This window comes from Pelophylax lessonae (assembly GCF_965119305.1).
Source record: "Pelophylax lessonae genome assembly, chromosome: 9".
Classification (NCBI taxonomy): Eukaryota; Metazoa; Chordata; class Amphibia; order Anura; family Ranidae; genus Pelophylax; species Pelophylax lessonae.
In genome coordinates this window covers 16,883,286-16,901,494 of record NC_138776.1, presented here as the reverse complement: position 1 = coordinate 16,901,494, position 18,209 = coordinate 16,883,286, and the positions used below count along the sequence as shown (strand labels likewise).

The 18,209-nt window shown below is 49.5% G+C and overlaps 1 protein-coding gene across 1 annotated transcript in view; it reads right to left on the bottom strand.

Moving 5' to 3' along the window:
• PI4K2A (phosphatidylinositol 4-kinase type 2 alpha) overlaps positions 1-13,722 on the bottom strand; it is a gene marked incomplete at its 5' end in the record, with an annotated part of 48,966 nt that extends 35,244 nt beyond the window's left edge. The window contains 3 exons of the mRNA XM_082268793.1: positions 5,151-5,282; positions 11,048-11,248; positions 13,642-13,722. Of these exons, the coding sequence (XP_082124919.1) occupies positions 5,151-5,282; positions 11,048-11,248; positions 13,642-13,722 (414 nt within the window). The remainder of the gene's footprint in view (positions 1-5,150; positions 5,283-11,047; positions 11,249-13,641) is intronic.
• Between the last annotated feature and the right edge of the window lie 4,487 nt (positions 13,723-18,209).

Here is an 18,209-nt window from a genome sequence, read left to right as displayed (position 1 = left end):
CACTGGTGGGTGGCACTGATAGATGGCAATGATGGGCAGCACTGATGAGGAGGGCACTAACAGGCTCCCTGAGCATTGATTGGCATCCCTGGTGGCCATGGGTGGGCATCCCTGGTAGTCCTGGGTGGGAAATCCCTGGTGGCCATGGGTGGGCAATCCCTGGTGGCCATGGGTGGGCAATCCCTGGTGATCATGGGTGGGCAATCCCTGGTGATCATGGGTGGGCAATCCCTGGTGGCTCTAGTGGCATCCCCCAAGAGTCTGCACTGGTAATCAATGCTCTGATTACAAGCACAGACCCCCCCCCCCCCTGTCAGTGGAGAGCCGCCGATCGGCTCTCCTCTACTCGCGCCTATCAGGCGCGAACTGAGGAAAGCTATCAAGGGCTCTTCCCATTTACTATGTGACCAGCTGTGATTGGACACAGCTGATCACATGGTAAAGAGCATACGTCATAGGCTCTTTACCGGGATTGGAGATGCGGTGTGTCAGAGTGACACACCGCAGCACCGATCGCCGCTCGGGCGCGCAGAGCAGCCTATCCTGCTGGACGTCATATGACGCCCAGTCGGGATGGGACAACCACTCTGTGTCCGTCTTTTTACTATAGGATGGCCACAAAGTCAAAGTAACAGAGAAGATCTGGGGTAGAATTTGTGCTCTTGTTCGGACGTTCACAAGGATACCTCAAGTGTGGTCCGATCGCCATTTTTAATAACCACTTGCCGCCAAATCACATACCTGTACATCATTTGGCTTCAAGCGGTTGAACCGGGAAGACGCCTTGATTGCTATTACAAGAAGTGGGGGGGGGGACGTTGCCGAAACAGAGAGCCTAGCAAGTAGGGGAGCCGCATCCAAAGAGGCATCACAGATAAACTGCAGCCCCTGGACCAACTGGTCCGCCAGCTCAGCAAAGGCAAGGGGGAGCTGCTCCCCCTCCAGGTCACGGCGTAGAAGTTTGGCACACTCGGTCAGAGTTTGGGACACCAGGGCAATGGTGAACTAAGAGCCGAAACAGCCGCAGTGTAGATATTGCCGGCCACAGCCTCCGCCTTCCTGTTAGCCAGATCCTTAAAGGCGGCAATCATAGTTGCCTTGTTCAATCAGGAAACCGGAGGGTCCCCCACCGGTGGAACAGTCCACTTTTTAATAAGGGACTCCTCATAGGGGTACCACATAGCAAAATCGCTTAGGGACCACAAGGGCACGTTTTGGCCATCCCCACTCTTTAGTGACAATCCTGTCAAAATAGGAGGGGAAGCTCTGGACGGCTTGTGAGTGCCAAAGGGAACCGGTGCTTCCGGTGCAGCTTCAGCTGTGTCCTCCATCTTTAAAGTCTCAGGCACAGACACAATCCGTGTGTCCACCAGCGCCTTTTCATGCGCAGCTACGGGTGTAGAGGAATCATCCTCATTATCTGAGAATTCAGGGCACATGGTCGTAGACTCAGCACGGTGGACCACGTCCACGGCGACCCAATCAGATTCAGGATCTGAGGAAACAGACAAGGCAGGGGAAGACGGGGCGTTTTTTGCTAGCCCGCTGCCCAAAAACCCCCACAGCCTCAGAGAGGGGATCAGGTGGGGAGATGTGCTCCAAAGACTCCATGAGTCACCAGGGGGAGCCCACAAAAAAAGTGTAAACACTGCTTAAGGACACCTCAACCGCTCTGGCAGCACCACCCGGTCGCCAGTAACAGAGCATCAATCGATCCTGCAGCAGAGAGAAAGAGGACCCAATCAGACTCCCCACCCCACAGAACAAGCACCGGCAGCACCAGGATAATCTGCACTCCATGTGCGGCGTCCAGGGAAGGAAGAGACCCAGGAGTCAGCACCAGGGGATAAGGAGGGGCTCCCACAGCCAAAATTGCCACCTAGAAAGGCTCCACTGTCATGGCCACGGCTATTTCCAATGCCAGACTACCGCAAGATGGCCACCAGACTACACAAACATGGCTGCCGTGCATTACAGCACACAGGCTACAACAAAATGGCAGCACCCAGGGACCCAGGCGGGATCCTTAGGCCTCAGAAACAGGCACAGGCAAGAAGGGGGGGTCCAGGCAGAAGCCCCCACCAGGTACAGCCCCCCCCCTCCCAAAGCCGATTGCCCGGTCGTTCACCCCCCCCCCCCCACCACCCCCATCCCCGGTACAGTACCCTGCCCCAGGAGGTAGGTTAGACCACCCCATAACCCCAGAACAGGTGGAGGGGAGAGGGGGGGTGGATTGGGGGGGGGGGGGCTGGATAGTCCACAGGGACCACCAGACACAGATGAGGGGAGTTCCTATAGGGAAGGAGGGGAACCCGGGGGTCTGACCGCCATATGGAGGGGCACACATCCACCCCAAGACCCTCCAGGGAGAGGAAGGACAACTACTTACCATACCAGGAACCAGGCGGGCACCGCTCCCGACAGAACCACCTCTCCATCGAAATGGGAAGGCTGTTGGCCAGGAGGAACGCTGCAGCTCGGGCCAAAACACGCTCATATACAACCTCGAGAGGCGTTTTAACTCGCAGGCCTGCCCCCATCCGGTGAGGATAGGTCACGGCCGACATAGCATGGAGCTAGGTCTGCACGTGCTCGCAGGCCAGACTGGAGTGACAACTGGATCTAGATTATCCAGACCATCGCTCAGTCCAGCAGTTGATTTTAGATCTCGCAGAGAAAAAAAATTGAAAAAAAAAAAATCGACCCAAAACGAAAAAATTGCCATAGGCGTAGTCAGTCTTTCTCTGCCTAGTGTCCTACTCCTGTAGGAGGCAGTGTAACCCAGTGGTTTAAGAAGATCAGGAGCTGTGTCCATCAATGAATGAAAGAGAAATGTAAAGCAACCGTAAAAAAAAAAAAAAAAAAAAAATGAAAGTGTCCCCGTGCTAGCGTGCAAAGGCGAATGCGTGCGTCAGTCCCGCGTGCACGCAAACAGCAATCATACCACACATGTGAGGTCACACTGTGAACGTTGGATCGTGTGCAGTAACTCTAGCACCAGGCTTCCTCTGTAAATCTAAAGTGGTAACCTCTAAAGGCTTTTAAAGCATTGCCTATGGATAGTAAAATGTACGTTGTTTGTCCCTATTGCACAGGTGTGCGCAATTTTAAAGCATGACATGTTTGGTATCTATTTACTCCGCGTGACATCTTTTATATATACAGTGGGTACGGAAAGTATTCAGACCCCCTTAAATTTTTCACTCTTTGTTATATTGCAGCCGTTTGCTAAAATCATTTAGGTTCATTCTTCTTCCTCATGAATGTACACATAGCACCCCATACTGACAGAAAAACACAGAATTGTTGACATTGTTGCAGATATTAAAAAAGAAAAACTGAAATATCACATGGTCCTAAGTATTCAGACCCTTTGCTGTGACACTCATATATTTAACTCAGGTGCTTTCCATTTCTTCTGATCATCCTTGAGATGGTTCTACACCTTCATTTGAGTCCAGCTGTGTTTGATTATACTGATTGGACTTGATTAGGAAAGCCACACACCTGTCTATATAAGACCTTCCAGATCACAATGCATGTCAGAACAAATGAGAATCATGAGGTCAAAAGGAACTGCCTGAAGAGCTCAGAGACAGAATTGTGGCAAGGCAAAGATCTGGCCAAGGTTACAAAAATATTTCAGCTGCACTTAAGGTTCCTAAGAGCACAGTGGCCTCCATAATCCTCAAATGGAAGATGTTTGGGACGACCAGAACCCTTCCTAGAGCTGGCCGTCCGGCCAAACTGAGCTATCGGGGGAGAAGAGCCTTGGTGAGAGAGGTAAAGAAGAACCCAAAGATCACTGTGGCTGAGCTCCAGAGATGCAGTCAGGAGATGGGAGAAAGTTGTAGAAAGTCAACCATCACTGCAGCCCTCCACCAGTCGGGGCTTTATGGCAGAGTGGCCCGACGGAAGCCTCTCCTCAGTGTAAGACACATGAAAGCTTGCATGGAGTTTGCTAAAAAACACCTGAAGGACTCCAAGATGGTGAGAAATAAGATTCTCTGGTCTGATGAGACCAAAATAGAACTTTTTGGCCTTAATTGTAAGCGGTATGTGTGGAGAAAACCAGGCACTGCTCATCACCTGTCCAATACAGTCCCAACAGTGAAGCATGGTGGTGGCAGCATCATGCTGTGGGGGTGTTTTTCAGCTGCAGGGACAGGGCGACTGGTTGCAATCGAGGGAAAGATGAATGCGGCCAAGTACAGGGATATCCTGGACAAAAACCTTCTCCAGAGTGCTCTGGACCTCAGACTGGGCCGAAGGTTTACCTTCCAACAAGACAATGACCCTAAGCACACAGCTAAAATAACGAAGGAGTGGATTCACAACAACTCCGTGACTGTTCTTGAATGGCCCAGCCAGAGCCCTGACTTAAACCCAATTGAGCATCTCTGGAGAGACCTAAAAATGGCTGTCCACCAACGTTTACCATCCAACCTGACAAAACTGGAGAGGATCTGCAAGGAGGAATGGCAGAGGATCCCCAAATCCAGGTGTGAAAGACTTGTTGCATCTTTCCCAAAAAGACTCCTGGCTGTATTAGATCAAAAGGGGGCTTCTACTAAATACTGAGCAAAGGGTCTGAATACTTAGGACCATGTGATATTTCAGTTTTTCTTTTTTAATAAATCTGCAACAATGTCAACAATTCTGTGTTTTTCTGTCAGTATGGGGTGCTATGTGTACATTCATGAGGAAGAAGAATGAACTTAAATGATTTTAGCAAATGGCTGCAATATAACAAAGAGTGAAAAATGTAAGGGGGTCTGAATACTTTCTGTACCCACTGTATATATATTTTTTTAATTGGGTTATGTATTGTGAGAGGTAGAATGCAACAGGCCAGCTATCAATCAGGCAGCCAGGTGCATCCTAAAAATATTGTCGGGATCCTTTCAGGGCCTTGAGCAGCTCTGTCACAACAGCTGATAGTGGGCAATAGCTCACTATCGGCTGATTCAGGGTCACAGGAAAGCAAAAGCAAGTACAGTCCTGTGACTCTCAGCAGACATTTAGCTTTGCCCATACTTCTCTTTAACATCAAGTACTGAAAGCTCCTAGTTTTCCATAATTGTGACAAATCACAGAGAGTAACAAGGCACACATTAGTTCTGGTTGGATGGCGGGTTCTCCTACCTTACCTTAGGAGGCAATCCAATCCGATTAAATCGCTGACCGACTTTTGGCACTTTTTCCAATGCCAGTTTCTTCCCTCTGGACTTTACACGATCGATGGCACTGTAGTTGAAGGTTTCACTGGATAGAAATACAACCTGAAAAAAATAAATACATAAGGGACAGCAAAAACATTACCTGTAATAACATATCAGAGAATACACAAATATTTAAAAAAAAACCTGATATAGTGTATAGAAGAGGTAGAGGGAGGAAGGGAGAAGAAGGGAAGGAAAGGGAGGAAGGGAGAAGGAGAAGAAGGGAAGGAAAGGGAGAAGGAGAGGGAGAGGGAGGAAGGGAGAGGAAGGAAGGAGAAGAAGGAAGGGAGAAGACGGGAGGGAGGAGGGAGAGGAAGGAGGGAAGGAAGGAAGGGGAAGGAAGGAAGGAAGGAAGGAAGGGGAAGGAAGGAAGGAAGGAAGGAAGGAAGGGGAAGGAAGGGAGAAAGGGAAAGGGAGGGGAAGGGGAAGGAAGGAAGGGAGAAAGGGAAAAGGAGAGAAAGGGGAGGGAAGGAAGGAAGAAAGGAAGGAAGAAAGGGAGAGGAAGGGGAAGGAAGGAAGAAAGGGAGAGGAAGGGGAAGGGGAAGAAAGGGAAAGGGAGAGGAAGGGGAAGAAAGGGAAAAGGGAGAGGAAGGGGAAGAAAGGGAAAGTGAGAGGAAGGGGAAGAAAGGGAAAGTGAGAGGAAGGGGAAGAAAGGGAAAGTGAGAGGAAGGGGAAGAAAGGGAAAGTGAGAGGAAGGGGAAGAAAGGGAAAGGGAAAGGAAGGGGAAGAAAGGGAAAGGGAGAGGAAGGGGAAGGAAGGAAGGAAGAGGAAGGGAGAGGAAGGGGAAGAAAGGAAGGGAGAGGAAGGGGAAGAAAGGAAGGGAGAGGAAGGGAGAGGAAGGGGAAGGAAGGAAGGAAGGGAGAGGAAGGGGAAGGAAGGAAGGAAGGAAGGAAGGGAGAGGAAGGGGAAGGAAGGAAGGAAGGAAGGGAGAGGAAGGAAGGAAGGAAGGAAGGAAGGGAGAGGAAGGAAGGAAGGGAGAGGAAGGAAGGAAGGAAGGGAGAGGAAGGAAGGAAGGAAGGGAGAGGAAGGAAGGAAGGAAGGGAGAGGAAGGAAGGAAGGAAGGGAGAGGAAGGAAGGAAGGGAGAGGAAGGAAGGAAGGAAGGAAGGGAGAGGAAGGAAGGAAGGAAGGAAGGGAGAGGAAGGAAGGAAGGAAGGAAGGAAGGAAGGAAGGAAGGGAGAGGAAGGGGAAGGAAGGGAGAGGAAGGGGAAGGAAGGAAGGGAGAGGAAGGGGAAGAGGAATATTTGTGGAAACACACCGATCTGGCACTTGTAAAATGCAATTCAATATTATTACATTTTATTGCATAAAAGGATAGCCCAATCTTGTGATCACCGAGATTGGCCATCGCACTGGTCAGATTGGCAGTTGGCCCCGCCAGCTCCCAATCATTACTAAAGCCTGGGGAGCAGTCAGAGGTTGGTCACTGTGCTGGGAACATGCAGGGCCTGCTTGCAGCACGGAAACCTCAGCCACCAACGTGTGTGTGTGTGTGTGTGTGTGTGTGTGTGAATGATAAGAGGTTAAAGTCCATTATATTAGCACTGCGGTACAATATACATCACAAAGTGTAACTAAAGGCAAATCTTGTTTTTACTTTTGGATAGAGCAGAGAGGGGTTAGACTCCCTGTCAGGTTTTTATAATGTTCTCATTAGGGAGATTGATCTGTATGGTCCTGTTTACCATCAACAAAAGGTGCAGTGAATGAAAATCCCAAATTTTTGGATGTCCCCAGAACAGGAATAGAGGGTAAATCTTCCAATGGGCACATTATTCCTGTTGACAACCTGGGATTCCCTCCCACTTCCTGTTGTGGCTATGGGACAGGAAGTGAAGGGAATCTCCCCACTGGGACACAAACGGCAAAAGAAATGTGACAGGAGCTACATCCCTCCCTTACTCCATTCAAAATAAATAAACCCTTGCCTTTACTTCTACTGTAACCCTGTACATGCTGATTTCAATCCAATGCATTTCTTGGAAGAAAGTCCACTTTTTCAAGGATGTCCATGTAGCTCAAATAGTGAGAATAATCTTATATAATAGGCGTTTGCAAAATGTGTCTTCAGGATGCATCTTTGGTCATAGTTCACTATTGTACAGACTCAGCCTGCGGGGCTTTTTACATCTCTTTCCTTCTCACTTCCATGGCTTTCGAGACTCTTCTCTTTCCTGGTTCGCCCACATCACAGAAAACATTCAATGTTGCTTGCAACTCCATCTCCTCCTCCTCTTTCTGTACGTGTTTGCCAAGGTTCTGTCCTTGGACCCCTTCTATTCTCTAACTACACCCCTCCTAGGGTCAGCTGACAACCTCCCACCAAGGCTTCGAAAACATCCCACCATGGCTTCCAATGCCATTTTCTTCTATGCTGATGATATCCAATTCTATCTCTCCAAAGCTCACCCCTTCTGTCTCCTCACTCGTCATTGTTGACTCACTCAGTATGGATGTCCCACCACTTCCTCAAACGCTTTCCAAAATTTAGATCAATATTCCACCCCCCTCAACTTTTCTATCAAGATCAAGAGTACAACGCTCAGTCCCACTCATTGAGCCAGGCTTCTAGGCGTCATCACGGACTGTTCTTTTAACCCCACATCCAATCACTGTCCACATCTCGTCACCTTCACCTCTGTAACATCTCCAAAATACATCCCTTCCTAACCAATGACATCACCCAGCTTTTCATGCAATACCTTCCACCGATTTCAGTCACTTGCATCCACTGCTGCAACTCCCTTCTCATCTGCTGACCTCTACTCTGATTAGTTGGTTGGTAAGGTGGATGAGTCTGGCAGCAGAATTCATGATGGACTGAAGGGGGATAATCTGTGTCCACCCCCCGATGCTAGTCGCTCCACTGGCCTACCACCCCTCTCTACCAATCCCTCCACTGGCCTACCACCCCTCTCTACCAATCCCTCCTCTGGCCACCACACCTCTCTCCCAATCCCTCCACTGGCCTTCACCCCTCTCTCCCAATCCCTCCACTGGCCTTCACCCCTCTCTCCAAATCCCTCCACTGGCCTTCACCCCTCTCTCCAAATCCCTCCACTGGCCTTCACCCCTCTTTCCAAATCTCTCCAAATCCCTCCACTGGCCTTCACCCCTCTCTCCCAATCCCTCCACTGGCCTACCACCCCTCTCTACCAATCCCTCCACTGGCCTTCACCCCTCTCTTCCAATCCCTCAACTGGCCTACCACGCCTCTCTCTCAATCCCTCCACTGGCCTTCACCCCTCTCTCCCAGTCCCTCCACTGGCCTTCACCCCTCTCTTCCAATCCCTCAACTGGCCTACCACGCCTCTCTCTCAATCCCTCAACTGGCCTACCACGCCTCTCTCTCAATCCCTCAACTGGCCTACCACGCCTCTCTCTCAATCCCTCAACTGGCCTACCATGCCTCTCTCTCAATCCCTCAACTGGCCTACCACGCCTCTCTCTCAATCCCTCAACTGGCCTACCACGCCTCTCTCTCAATCCCTCAACTGGCCTACCACGCCTCTCTCTCAATCCCTCAACTGGCCTACCACGCCTCTCTCTCAGTCCCTCAACTGGCCTACCACGCCTCTCTCTCAGTCCCTCAACTGGCCTACCACGCCTCTCTCTCAGTCCCTCAACTGGCCTACCACGCCTCTCTCTCAATCCCTCAACTGGCCTACCACGCCTCTCTCTCAATCCCTCAACTGGCCTACCACCCCTCTCTACCAATCCCTCCACCCTCTCTACCAATCCCTCCACTGGCCACCACCCCTCTCTCCCAATCCCTCCACTGGCCTTCACCCCTCTCTCCCAATCCCTCCACTGGCCTACCACCCCTCTCTACCAATCCCTCCACTGGCCTTCACCCCTCTCTTCCAATCCCTCAACTGGCCTACCACGCCTCTCTCTCAATCCCTCCACTGGCCTTCACCCCTCTCTCCCAGTCCCTCCACTGGCCTTCACCCCTCTCTTCCAATCCCTCAACTGGCCTACCACGCCTCTCTCTCAATCCCTCAACTGGCCTACCACGCCTCTCTCTCAATCCCTCAACTGGCCTACCATGCCTCTCTCTCAATCCCTCAACTGGCCTACCACGCCTCTCTCTCAATCCCTCAACTGGCCTACCACGCCTCTCTCTCAATCCCTCAACTGGCCTACCACGTCTCTCTCTCAATCCCTCAACTGGCCTACCACGCCTCTCTCTCAATCCCTCAACTGGCCTACCACGCCTCTCTCTCATTCCCTCAACTGGCCTACCACGCCTCTCTCTCAATCCCTCAACTGGCCTACCACTCCTCTCTACCAATCCCTCCACTGGCCTACCACGCCTCTCTACCAATCCCTCCACTGGCCACCACCCCTCTCTGCCAATCCCTCCACTGGCCACTACCGCTCTCTGCCAATCCCTCCTCTGGCCACCACCCCTCTCTGCCAATCCTTCCTCTGATCAAGAAGGCTTAATTTTACTTTAATGCACAGAGTGCATTGAGGTAAAAAAAACTTCTGCCTTTACATCCACTTTAAGCAAAAATTGGTTTTCACCATTTGCTTACTTGGCACTTTGACTTCATTCCTGCCTAGACCAACTTTCATCATTCAGCGCTGTCACACTTTGAATGACAATTGCGCGGTCATGCAACAATGTACCCAGATGGCATTTTTATATGTTTTTTTTCATACAAATAGAGCTTTATTTTGGTGGTATTTAATCACCACTGGGTTTATTTTTTGCTAAATAAAAACTTAAAAAAGGCCAAATATTGAAAAAAAAAAAAACAAAGTTTTTCATAGTTTGCTATAAAATTTTGCAAACTGGTAACTGTGCACCGATGGGCATTGAAAGACTGCACTGATGGGCACTGATTGTACTAATAAGGGGGCACTGGTGGGCACTGAGGCGGCTGCACCGGTCGGCACTGAGGCGGCTGCACCGGTCGGCACTGAGGCGGCTGCACCGGTGGGCACTGTTGGTACTGCATGGATAATCAGGACACTGATTATCAGTGTAGAATAGATGCCCCCCTTTCACACAAGCTGGTTACCGGCTCTCCTCTTCTCATGCTGTCATCGTGAGGAAAGGAATGCCGATACCTGGCTTGTGTTTACCTGATGATCAGCTGTCATTGGACACAGCTATTTACGTGGTAATGGGCCACTTTACCCCGATCTGTTAATAGCTGTTTGCGAAGAACAAAGCGATCACAGAGCGTGCCGCAGCGCGTGTGATTATAGGACATCGTCATATGACATCCTCCCAGAACTAGACGACCGTGCTGTAACCGTCATTCGGCTATAGCGCAATCAGGAAGTGGTTAAGGACCGAGCTGGTCCAAATGAACTATTGACTTCACTAAGACATACCTCATCAATGGTATTAGTGGAAGGAATAGTTGCTGACAGTGGGGGGGGGATAATGCCTTAAGGGCTGGATAAAAGCAAGCTAAGGGCCACAATTGGTCCCTGGGCCCCAGTTTGGAGACCACTGATCTTTGGGCAGGCTGGTTGTACTGCAGTCGATCTATCGATCAGTACAACCAGCCTGTCACGGTTTTTTTTTTGTACGATCACTGCTGCTGGCTATAGCCGGCAGCAGTGATCATAGCAGGGAAAATAGCACAGCAGTAGTAAGGGAATCGAGCAATTTTCTTTTCTTCAACCCGTGGTTGAAGGAAAGAAAATTGCATAAGGTATAGAATTACATAGGCCTGCCTTGGTGAAGTAAATAGTTAATTTAGAATAACTTGGTCCAAATAAACTATGTGAACTTCCTTACAAGCTGGAGATCAGCGTTAATGTCCAATCACTTACTTGTCTTACCATTTGTGTACTGAGATCTTACCCGTGTACGAGGAACAATGTTGAGTTCTAGTTTTTGGTCCACCAGGCTGGCCCCGGCCTCTGACAGATACCCCTGATTCAGAACAAGGCAATCTCTGCCGAAGCAGCACGGACAGCAGAGCTTCTGTAACCATTTCGTCCACTTGGGGTTGAGCTGACCGTAAGGCTCCTCGGTTTTTGGTTTGAACACTGCGATGACTTCCTATAGAAAGAGAGAAAGAGAGACGAGATTTATTCAAAGACACTCACCTGCTGCAAATCAATCCTGAAATAACGCAGCGCACAGCCTGGGGGCGATCGGACTATAAACCGCCGGTGATAGGGAGCTCAGTTCTCCGATGTTTGAAGAACTCACTGGATCCCTATTACACTCATGCTATGGAGAAACTTTACATTCCAAACAATTCCCAATTACAAAGAGCAGCTATGCCATCTACAAAAAGGTGGCAGAGTGGTCAGAACCTTGTCCTTGCAATGCTGGGGTCTATAGTTCATATCCCAAAATGGACACAGATAGCTAAGACTATATTGTCATGCTAGGGAAAAAAAATAAAATAAAGGAATGTTTAGTGGCTAACTAAAAATATAGGCAAAACTTTAACCCCCCCCCCCCCCCCCCCCCCAATTCAAAGTCTGCAGCTACACATACTGTAACTGCTGACTTTTTATATTAGGACACTTACCTGTCCATTGGCTCTCGGGTGCTGCTGCCATCATTGTCTGTAAGGGAAACCGGCAGTGAAGCCTTAAAGCTTCACAACCAGTTCCCTACTGCACATGCGCGAAGCGCGCTGCACTTTCTGAATACCCCGGCGGTGGGGGAAGGGGGAGTTATGTTGAAGTTCCAAGTGATCGCGCCGCCATCTCCCGGAAGTGGGGATAGGTACCTGTCAAAAATGGGTACCCCGCTCCCCCCTGAAAAATGTCAAATGTGGCACCGGGTTGGGGGGGGGGGGAGAAGAGTCAGATAAGTGGAGCTTCCACTTTTGGGTGGAACTCCGCTTTAAAATCAAGTGCGTAAATAATATCCGTTACAAAATAAAATATTAAAAAAAAGAAAAAAAAAAAAAAACATAATATCCATCACTTGTTGGCAGTTCTTTACTTTTAGTGAAATTAGGGATAGACAGATACGTTTTTTTTCAGGGCTGATACCGATATTTTAGTCACAACGTATCGGTCGAAAATTTGTACATTTAAAGTTTTGAAAAATAAAGACAATTTTTGATACAAATCTGGTACTTAACATGTTAATTTTTGTTTAATGCTTAATGGTTGGCTTGCTGGCACATAGTGGTGGCTGGCTGCCTGGCACAGGGCCTGTGGGTGGCTGGCTGCCTGGCACAGGGCCTGTGGGTGGCTGGCTGCCTGGCACAGGGCCTGTGGGTGGCTGGCTGCCTGGCACAGGGCCTGTGGGTGGCTGGCTGCCTGGCACAGGGCCTGTGGGTGGCTGGCTGCCTGGCACAGAGCCTGTGGGTGGCTGGCTGCCTGGCACAGAGCCTGTGGGTGGCTGGCTGCCTGGCACAGGGCCTGTGGGTGGCTGGCTGCCTGGTACAGGGCCTGTGGATGTGGGTTGCTGGCTGGCACCGAGCTGCTGTGGGTGGGTGTATGGCTGTGATACACTCCCGGCGAGAATAGTCCCGACTCCAGACGAGGCTGTCCAAGGCGAGGGAGGCGGCCTAAGAAGGCAGAATGACGTCACAAAAATATCAGCCAGTCCCGGGGCCGATACCGATATATCAGGGAAAGTTCATATCGACCACTGATCGGCCTTGCCGATAATCAGTCTATCCCTACAATGTATGGTGTCAGATGATTTACATACTTTAACGTTTCTGTGTCCCCATTGCTCACTGACAAGCTTTAAGAAGCACTGAATCCTGCTAGCAGCTTGCTTAAAGTGGAAATCAGCACTCTCATTAGAAACTGTGTTCAACATTTACAAACTGGAGCGGAATGTTACTTTAAATATGAGGAACATAGAGCGCTTCTGTTGGAGAGATCAGACCTCGGTGATGGAAGAATGATGGCCTCCGTGGTCATATATAGGGGACTTTTCTGACGCTGGGGCAGCTCTTCTAGAGAGAAGAAGCAACTCCAACTGATAGGCATAAGAAAAAAAGAGAAGGAGCCTCCAAGTGCAGCATGGACAATCATTTATTGACACACGAAGAGAACTTACAAGACGATCGTATAAAACGGGCACATAGCAGCATCACTGAGGGTCCGTTCCTGACCCTGTGGCTCCGTATCCATCAGCCGTCCAGCAGCTGGGTGGGTGGAAGTATGGAGCCCACATAGGACAGGTGCTTTTTTCCGAGGCCACGGTGGAAAGCACGCCTCGCTTGCGGACCTCACAGAACGTAGTGACGTCCAGGGGGTGGTAACGCCTTTCGTTCTTACTGGCTGCTCTGTACAGAAATGCTTAATGGAATTCAGGAGTTGAAAAAATAAAAAAACCTTAATAAAATGGTCATGACATGAATTAAACAGATTACGCAGAAGATTTCATTCAGCGGCGGCGGCACAAGAACTAGTAAAAGTAACCACAAAAAAATAAAAGACAAGCTTCTTATTATGCAGGAGAAGAGATACATTGTATGAGAATGGGATGAGGAAGGCTTGTGACCGAGGAGTTGGTGGGAAGTCCAGACAAAGCTTCTCTTCATGGACCATGACTATTGGAATATACACATGGACAACCGTAGCCGTGGATAAACCCGAGCAGTCCTTTATAGACCGGACACTGCGGACCCCTCCCCCCCCTTTCATATCCTCATCACACTCAGCGATACAAATCACATCTTCAGAAAAGAAGAACATCGCATGCCGAGCTCAGCTATGGTCGCTTTTCAGAGGTGTTTGACGGCAATTCCCCGATTTACCCTATAATTGCCGCACCACCACACCGCAATCCCATGAACTGCATATTGATGCGATGTGGCCCAGTCCCATAGAAATAAATTCATTATATTCAGTGGTGGCACCACCATGACATGCTGCTCAAATTTTACAGTGTATGGAAAGATCTGTAATCCTGACTGGAGATACCGATTTGCATGGATTAAAATATTCCACATAACACTGACCAACATCCTATCTACTAAAGGGAGGGCTGGTGTGAACGGATCTGGTGTGAACTTGGGATCGACCGATATCGGTTTTTCGTTGCCGATACCGATATTTTGCCCATCACATATCGGTATCGGCTGACATTTTGTACATTTAAAGTTTTGAAAAATAAAGACAATTTGTGACACAAATTTGGTACTGAACATGTTAATTTCTGTTTATTGCTTAATGGCTGGCTTGCTGGCTCCCTGTGGTGGGCGGGTGGCTGGCACCCTGTGGTGGGTGGCTGGCTGGTACAGGGCATGTGGGTGGGTGGCTGGTACAGGGCCTGTGGGCCGCTGGCTGGTACAGGGCATGTGGGCCGCTGGCACCCTGTGGTGTGGCTGACTGTCACCCTGTGGTGTGGCTGACTGTCACCCTGTGGTGGGTGGCTGGCACAGGGCCTGTGGGTGGCTGGCACCGGGCTGCTATGGGTGGGTTTATGGCTGTGACACACTCCTGCGAGACTAGTCCCTACCCCAGACGAGGCTGTCCAAGGCGAGGGAGGCGGCCTAAGAAGGCAGATTGATGTCACGGAAATATCATCAATATCGGTAACTTCCGGGGCCGATACATCGGGGAAAGTGCATATCGGCCCTCGACATATCGGCATTGCTGATAATCGGTCCATCCCTAGTATGAACGGATCTGGTATGTTGAGTTTGGTAACGGATCTGGGATGAACGGATCTGGGATGAACGGATCTGGGATGAACGGATCTGGGATGAACGGATCTGGGATGAACGGATCTGGAATGAACGGATCTGGAATGAACGGATCTGGGATGAACGGATCTGGGATGAACGGATCTGATATGAACGGATCGGATATGAACGGATCGGATATGAACGGATCTGATATGAACGGATCGGATATGAACGGATCGGATATGAACGGATCGGGAATGAACGGATCTGGAATGAACGGATCTGGAATGAACGGATCTGGAATGAACGGATCTGGAATGAACGGATCTGGAATGAACGGATCTGGAATGAACGGATCTGGAATGAACGGATCTGGAATGAACGGATCTGGAATGAACGGATCTGGTATGTTGAGTTTGGTAACGGATCGGGAATGAACGGATCGGGAATGAACGGATCGGGAATGAACGGATCGGGAATGAACGGATCGGGAATGAACGGATCGGGAATGAACGGATCGGGAATGAACGGATCGGGAATGAACGGATCGGGAATGAACGGATCGGGAATGAACGGATCGGGAATGAACGGATCTGGAGGGCGTTTGCTGGAATGCAGCTTCATGGATCCTTTACTGAAAACTGGCGACTACAAGATTTGGAATGTAACAGATTACCGCTGACCTCCGACCTTCTACCAACATTACTATTCCAGCTAACTGGAAGACATTGTGACAACAACTTGTAGCAATTAACGAATATCCTCCAATAATCCATCTGCTGCTCAGGGGGGTGATAGTTAAAAGTCATAGTTGAGGGGGGGGGTACTTAGACTGGAGGTACAAAGAACCTGCAACCAACAATTTTATTTGGGTACAGCGTCGCACGACTGCGCGATTTTCCGTTACAATAATGCAGTGCCGAATCGCAAAAAATGGTCTGGTCATTAAGGGGGAAAATCTTCCGGTCCAGAAGTGGTTAAACGAGTGGAAAGAACGTACGGCGGGACTGAACTACATACAGAGCGCCCGGCTCCACTTCCACATTCCTGCTATACTTTACTTACATGACCGGCTTGTTCTGCCTCACTAAACCGGAGATGGAGATAAAGTCACACTGATCGGAAAAAATTCCCTGACCATCAATCCAGCGGATTAAAAAAAAAAAAAAAATCAATAAATGCAACGCAAGTGAGGAATTAACCAATTTCTGACATTTGTTGTTTACATCTGTATTTATAGCTGGAAAATTACTATGAACCCCCAAATATTATATATATTTTTTTAGCAAAGACCCTAGTTCAGGGATATGCAAACTGTGGCCCTCCAGATGTTGCAGAACTACAAGTCCCATGAGGCATAGCAAGACTCTGACATCCACAAGCATGACATCCAGAGGCAGAGGCATGATGGGACTTCAACAGCTGGAGGACCACAGTTTGCATATCCCTGCCCTAGAGAATAAAATGGCGGTCGTTGCAATATTTCTTGTCACGCAGTATTTGTGTAGCGGTCTTTCAAACGCCGTTTTTTTTTTTTTATGGAAAAAATACATTTTGCTGCATTTAAAAAAAACGAATCAGTAAAGTTAACCCTTTTTTTTTGTAGATTGTGAAAGATGATGTCACACCGAGTAAATAAATACCTAACATGTTACGGTTAAAAATCCGCGGAATGGCGACAAACGACAGTACATTAAAATCTCCAAAGGGGACAATTTAAAAATTTGTAACGGTTACCAGTTTAGAGTTACAGAGTAGATCTTTTTTTGGAATTATTGCTCTCGCTCTGGCGATCGCGGCGATACCTCACGTGTGGTTTGAACAACGCTTTAATTTGCGGGCACAACTTACGTTTAGCAGGTCCCAGGCCAATGATTCACGGCCAGGACCTGCTGATCGGCTGTGTCCAATCACAGCCCAGAGCTCTGTGTTGAGGTCTCTGTACAGAGGGAATGCTCTCTCCGTTTCTTATCCCTGCAAAGCCGGGATAAGAAACAAAGAGATCTTTAGTAAAAAGCCGGGATAAGAAACAAAGAGATCTTTAGTAAAAAGCAGCACACATTACACATGGTTAGGCACATATTTAACCCCTTGATTACCCAAGATGTTAACCCCTCCCAAGCCAGTGCATTTAGTACAGTGACAGTATATAGCAGTGGCAGCCCGTCCGTTAGGGGCGCACAGGCGCAGCACCTTCCCTCCCCCAATCCATGCCTCCGGCTCGCTAATCTACATGCATGGATTCCAATGGGGTTTTTTTTTCTCTCTTTTTTTTTTTTAAGCACATGATTAGAACCAGAGGCTCTAATAGGCTTCAAAAAATGGTGGGTTTAGGGCGCAGAGCACTGCCCCCTGAGCCCACCCAGTTGTGTGACAATAGCGACTGAATATTCGCTATTGTCCCACTGATTCTCCTCCCAGACCATCCTGAGACCCGTTTCCCAATTGGCCCGAAAGGAGAAGCCATCCTATTGGTAAAGGAGGAGACGGCCGCCGTGATGCCAAGGAAAAGCAGGGGAAGTCTGAGTGACGGAGGGGGGACAAGGAGGAGACTGAGGGGGCTGCCGCCTCCACATGTCAGTCTGGGGGCAGCGAAAGGTGAGTGAGCTGGGGAGGGGTGGGATGTGGGTATGGTGCGCGGTGCGGGCTGGAGCGACCATGTGGGGGGGGGGGGGGGGGGTGTTCCGTGGTCAGTCTGCCCGCCACCTCCCAGACTGATCGCGCACCAGCCACCACTTGTATATAGTATTCTCACTGATTACTGTATTAGTGTCGCTGGTGATGTCAGTGGCAGTTCGTGACCACCCAGCATCAGTCAGTGTCAGATTTCCCACCGCACTATCACAGTCCCACTATAAAAGTCCCTGATCACCATGATAGATAGATAGATAGATAGATAGATAGATAGATAGATAGATACACACAGACACACACACACATACATACATACATACATACATACACACTATATGACCAAAAGTATTGGGACGTCTGCCTTTACATACACATGAACATGAACATTAATGGCATCCCAGTCTTAGTCCGTAGAGTTCAATATTGAGTGGGCGAGGTGAACGTGGAGGACGACGGGCGAGGTGAACGTGGAGGACGACGGGCGAGGTGAACGAGCGGGACGGCAGGTAAGGTCAACGAGGACGACGACGGGTAATGTGAACAAGGAGGAAGGCCGTCATTCATGGGGGTACAGCCCATACAGCTGTAGGGGGCCCAGGTGTCCCTAGGGGCTCGGGCGAGGATCGCTTCTCTGGGCACCTTTCCTGCATATTCTCTGAGGACCGGCACCGCAATGAACAGCTCTGTGACAGGTTCCGGTGCATCACAACAGCACACCTAGTCGATGGAGCCTAGGCACCTCCTCCAGTCTGACCAGGGGCGGGCTGAGGG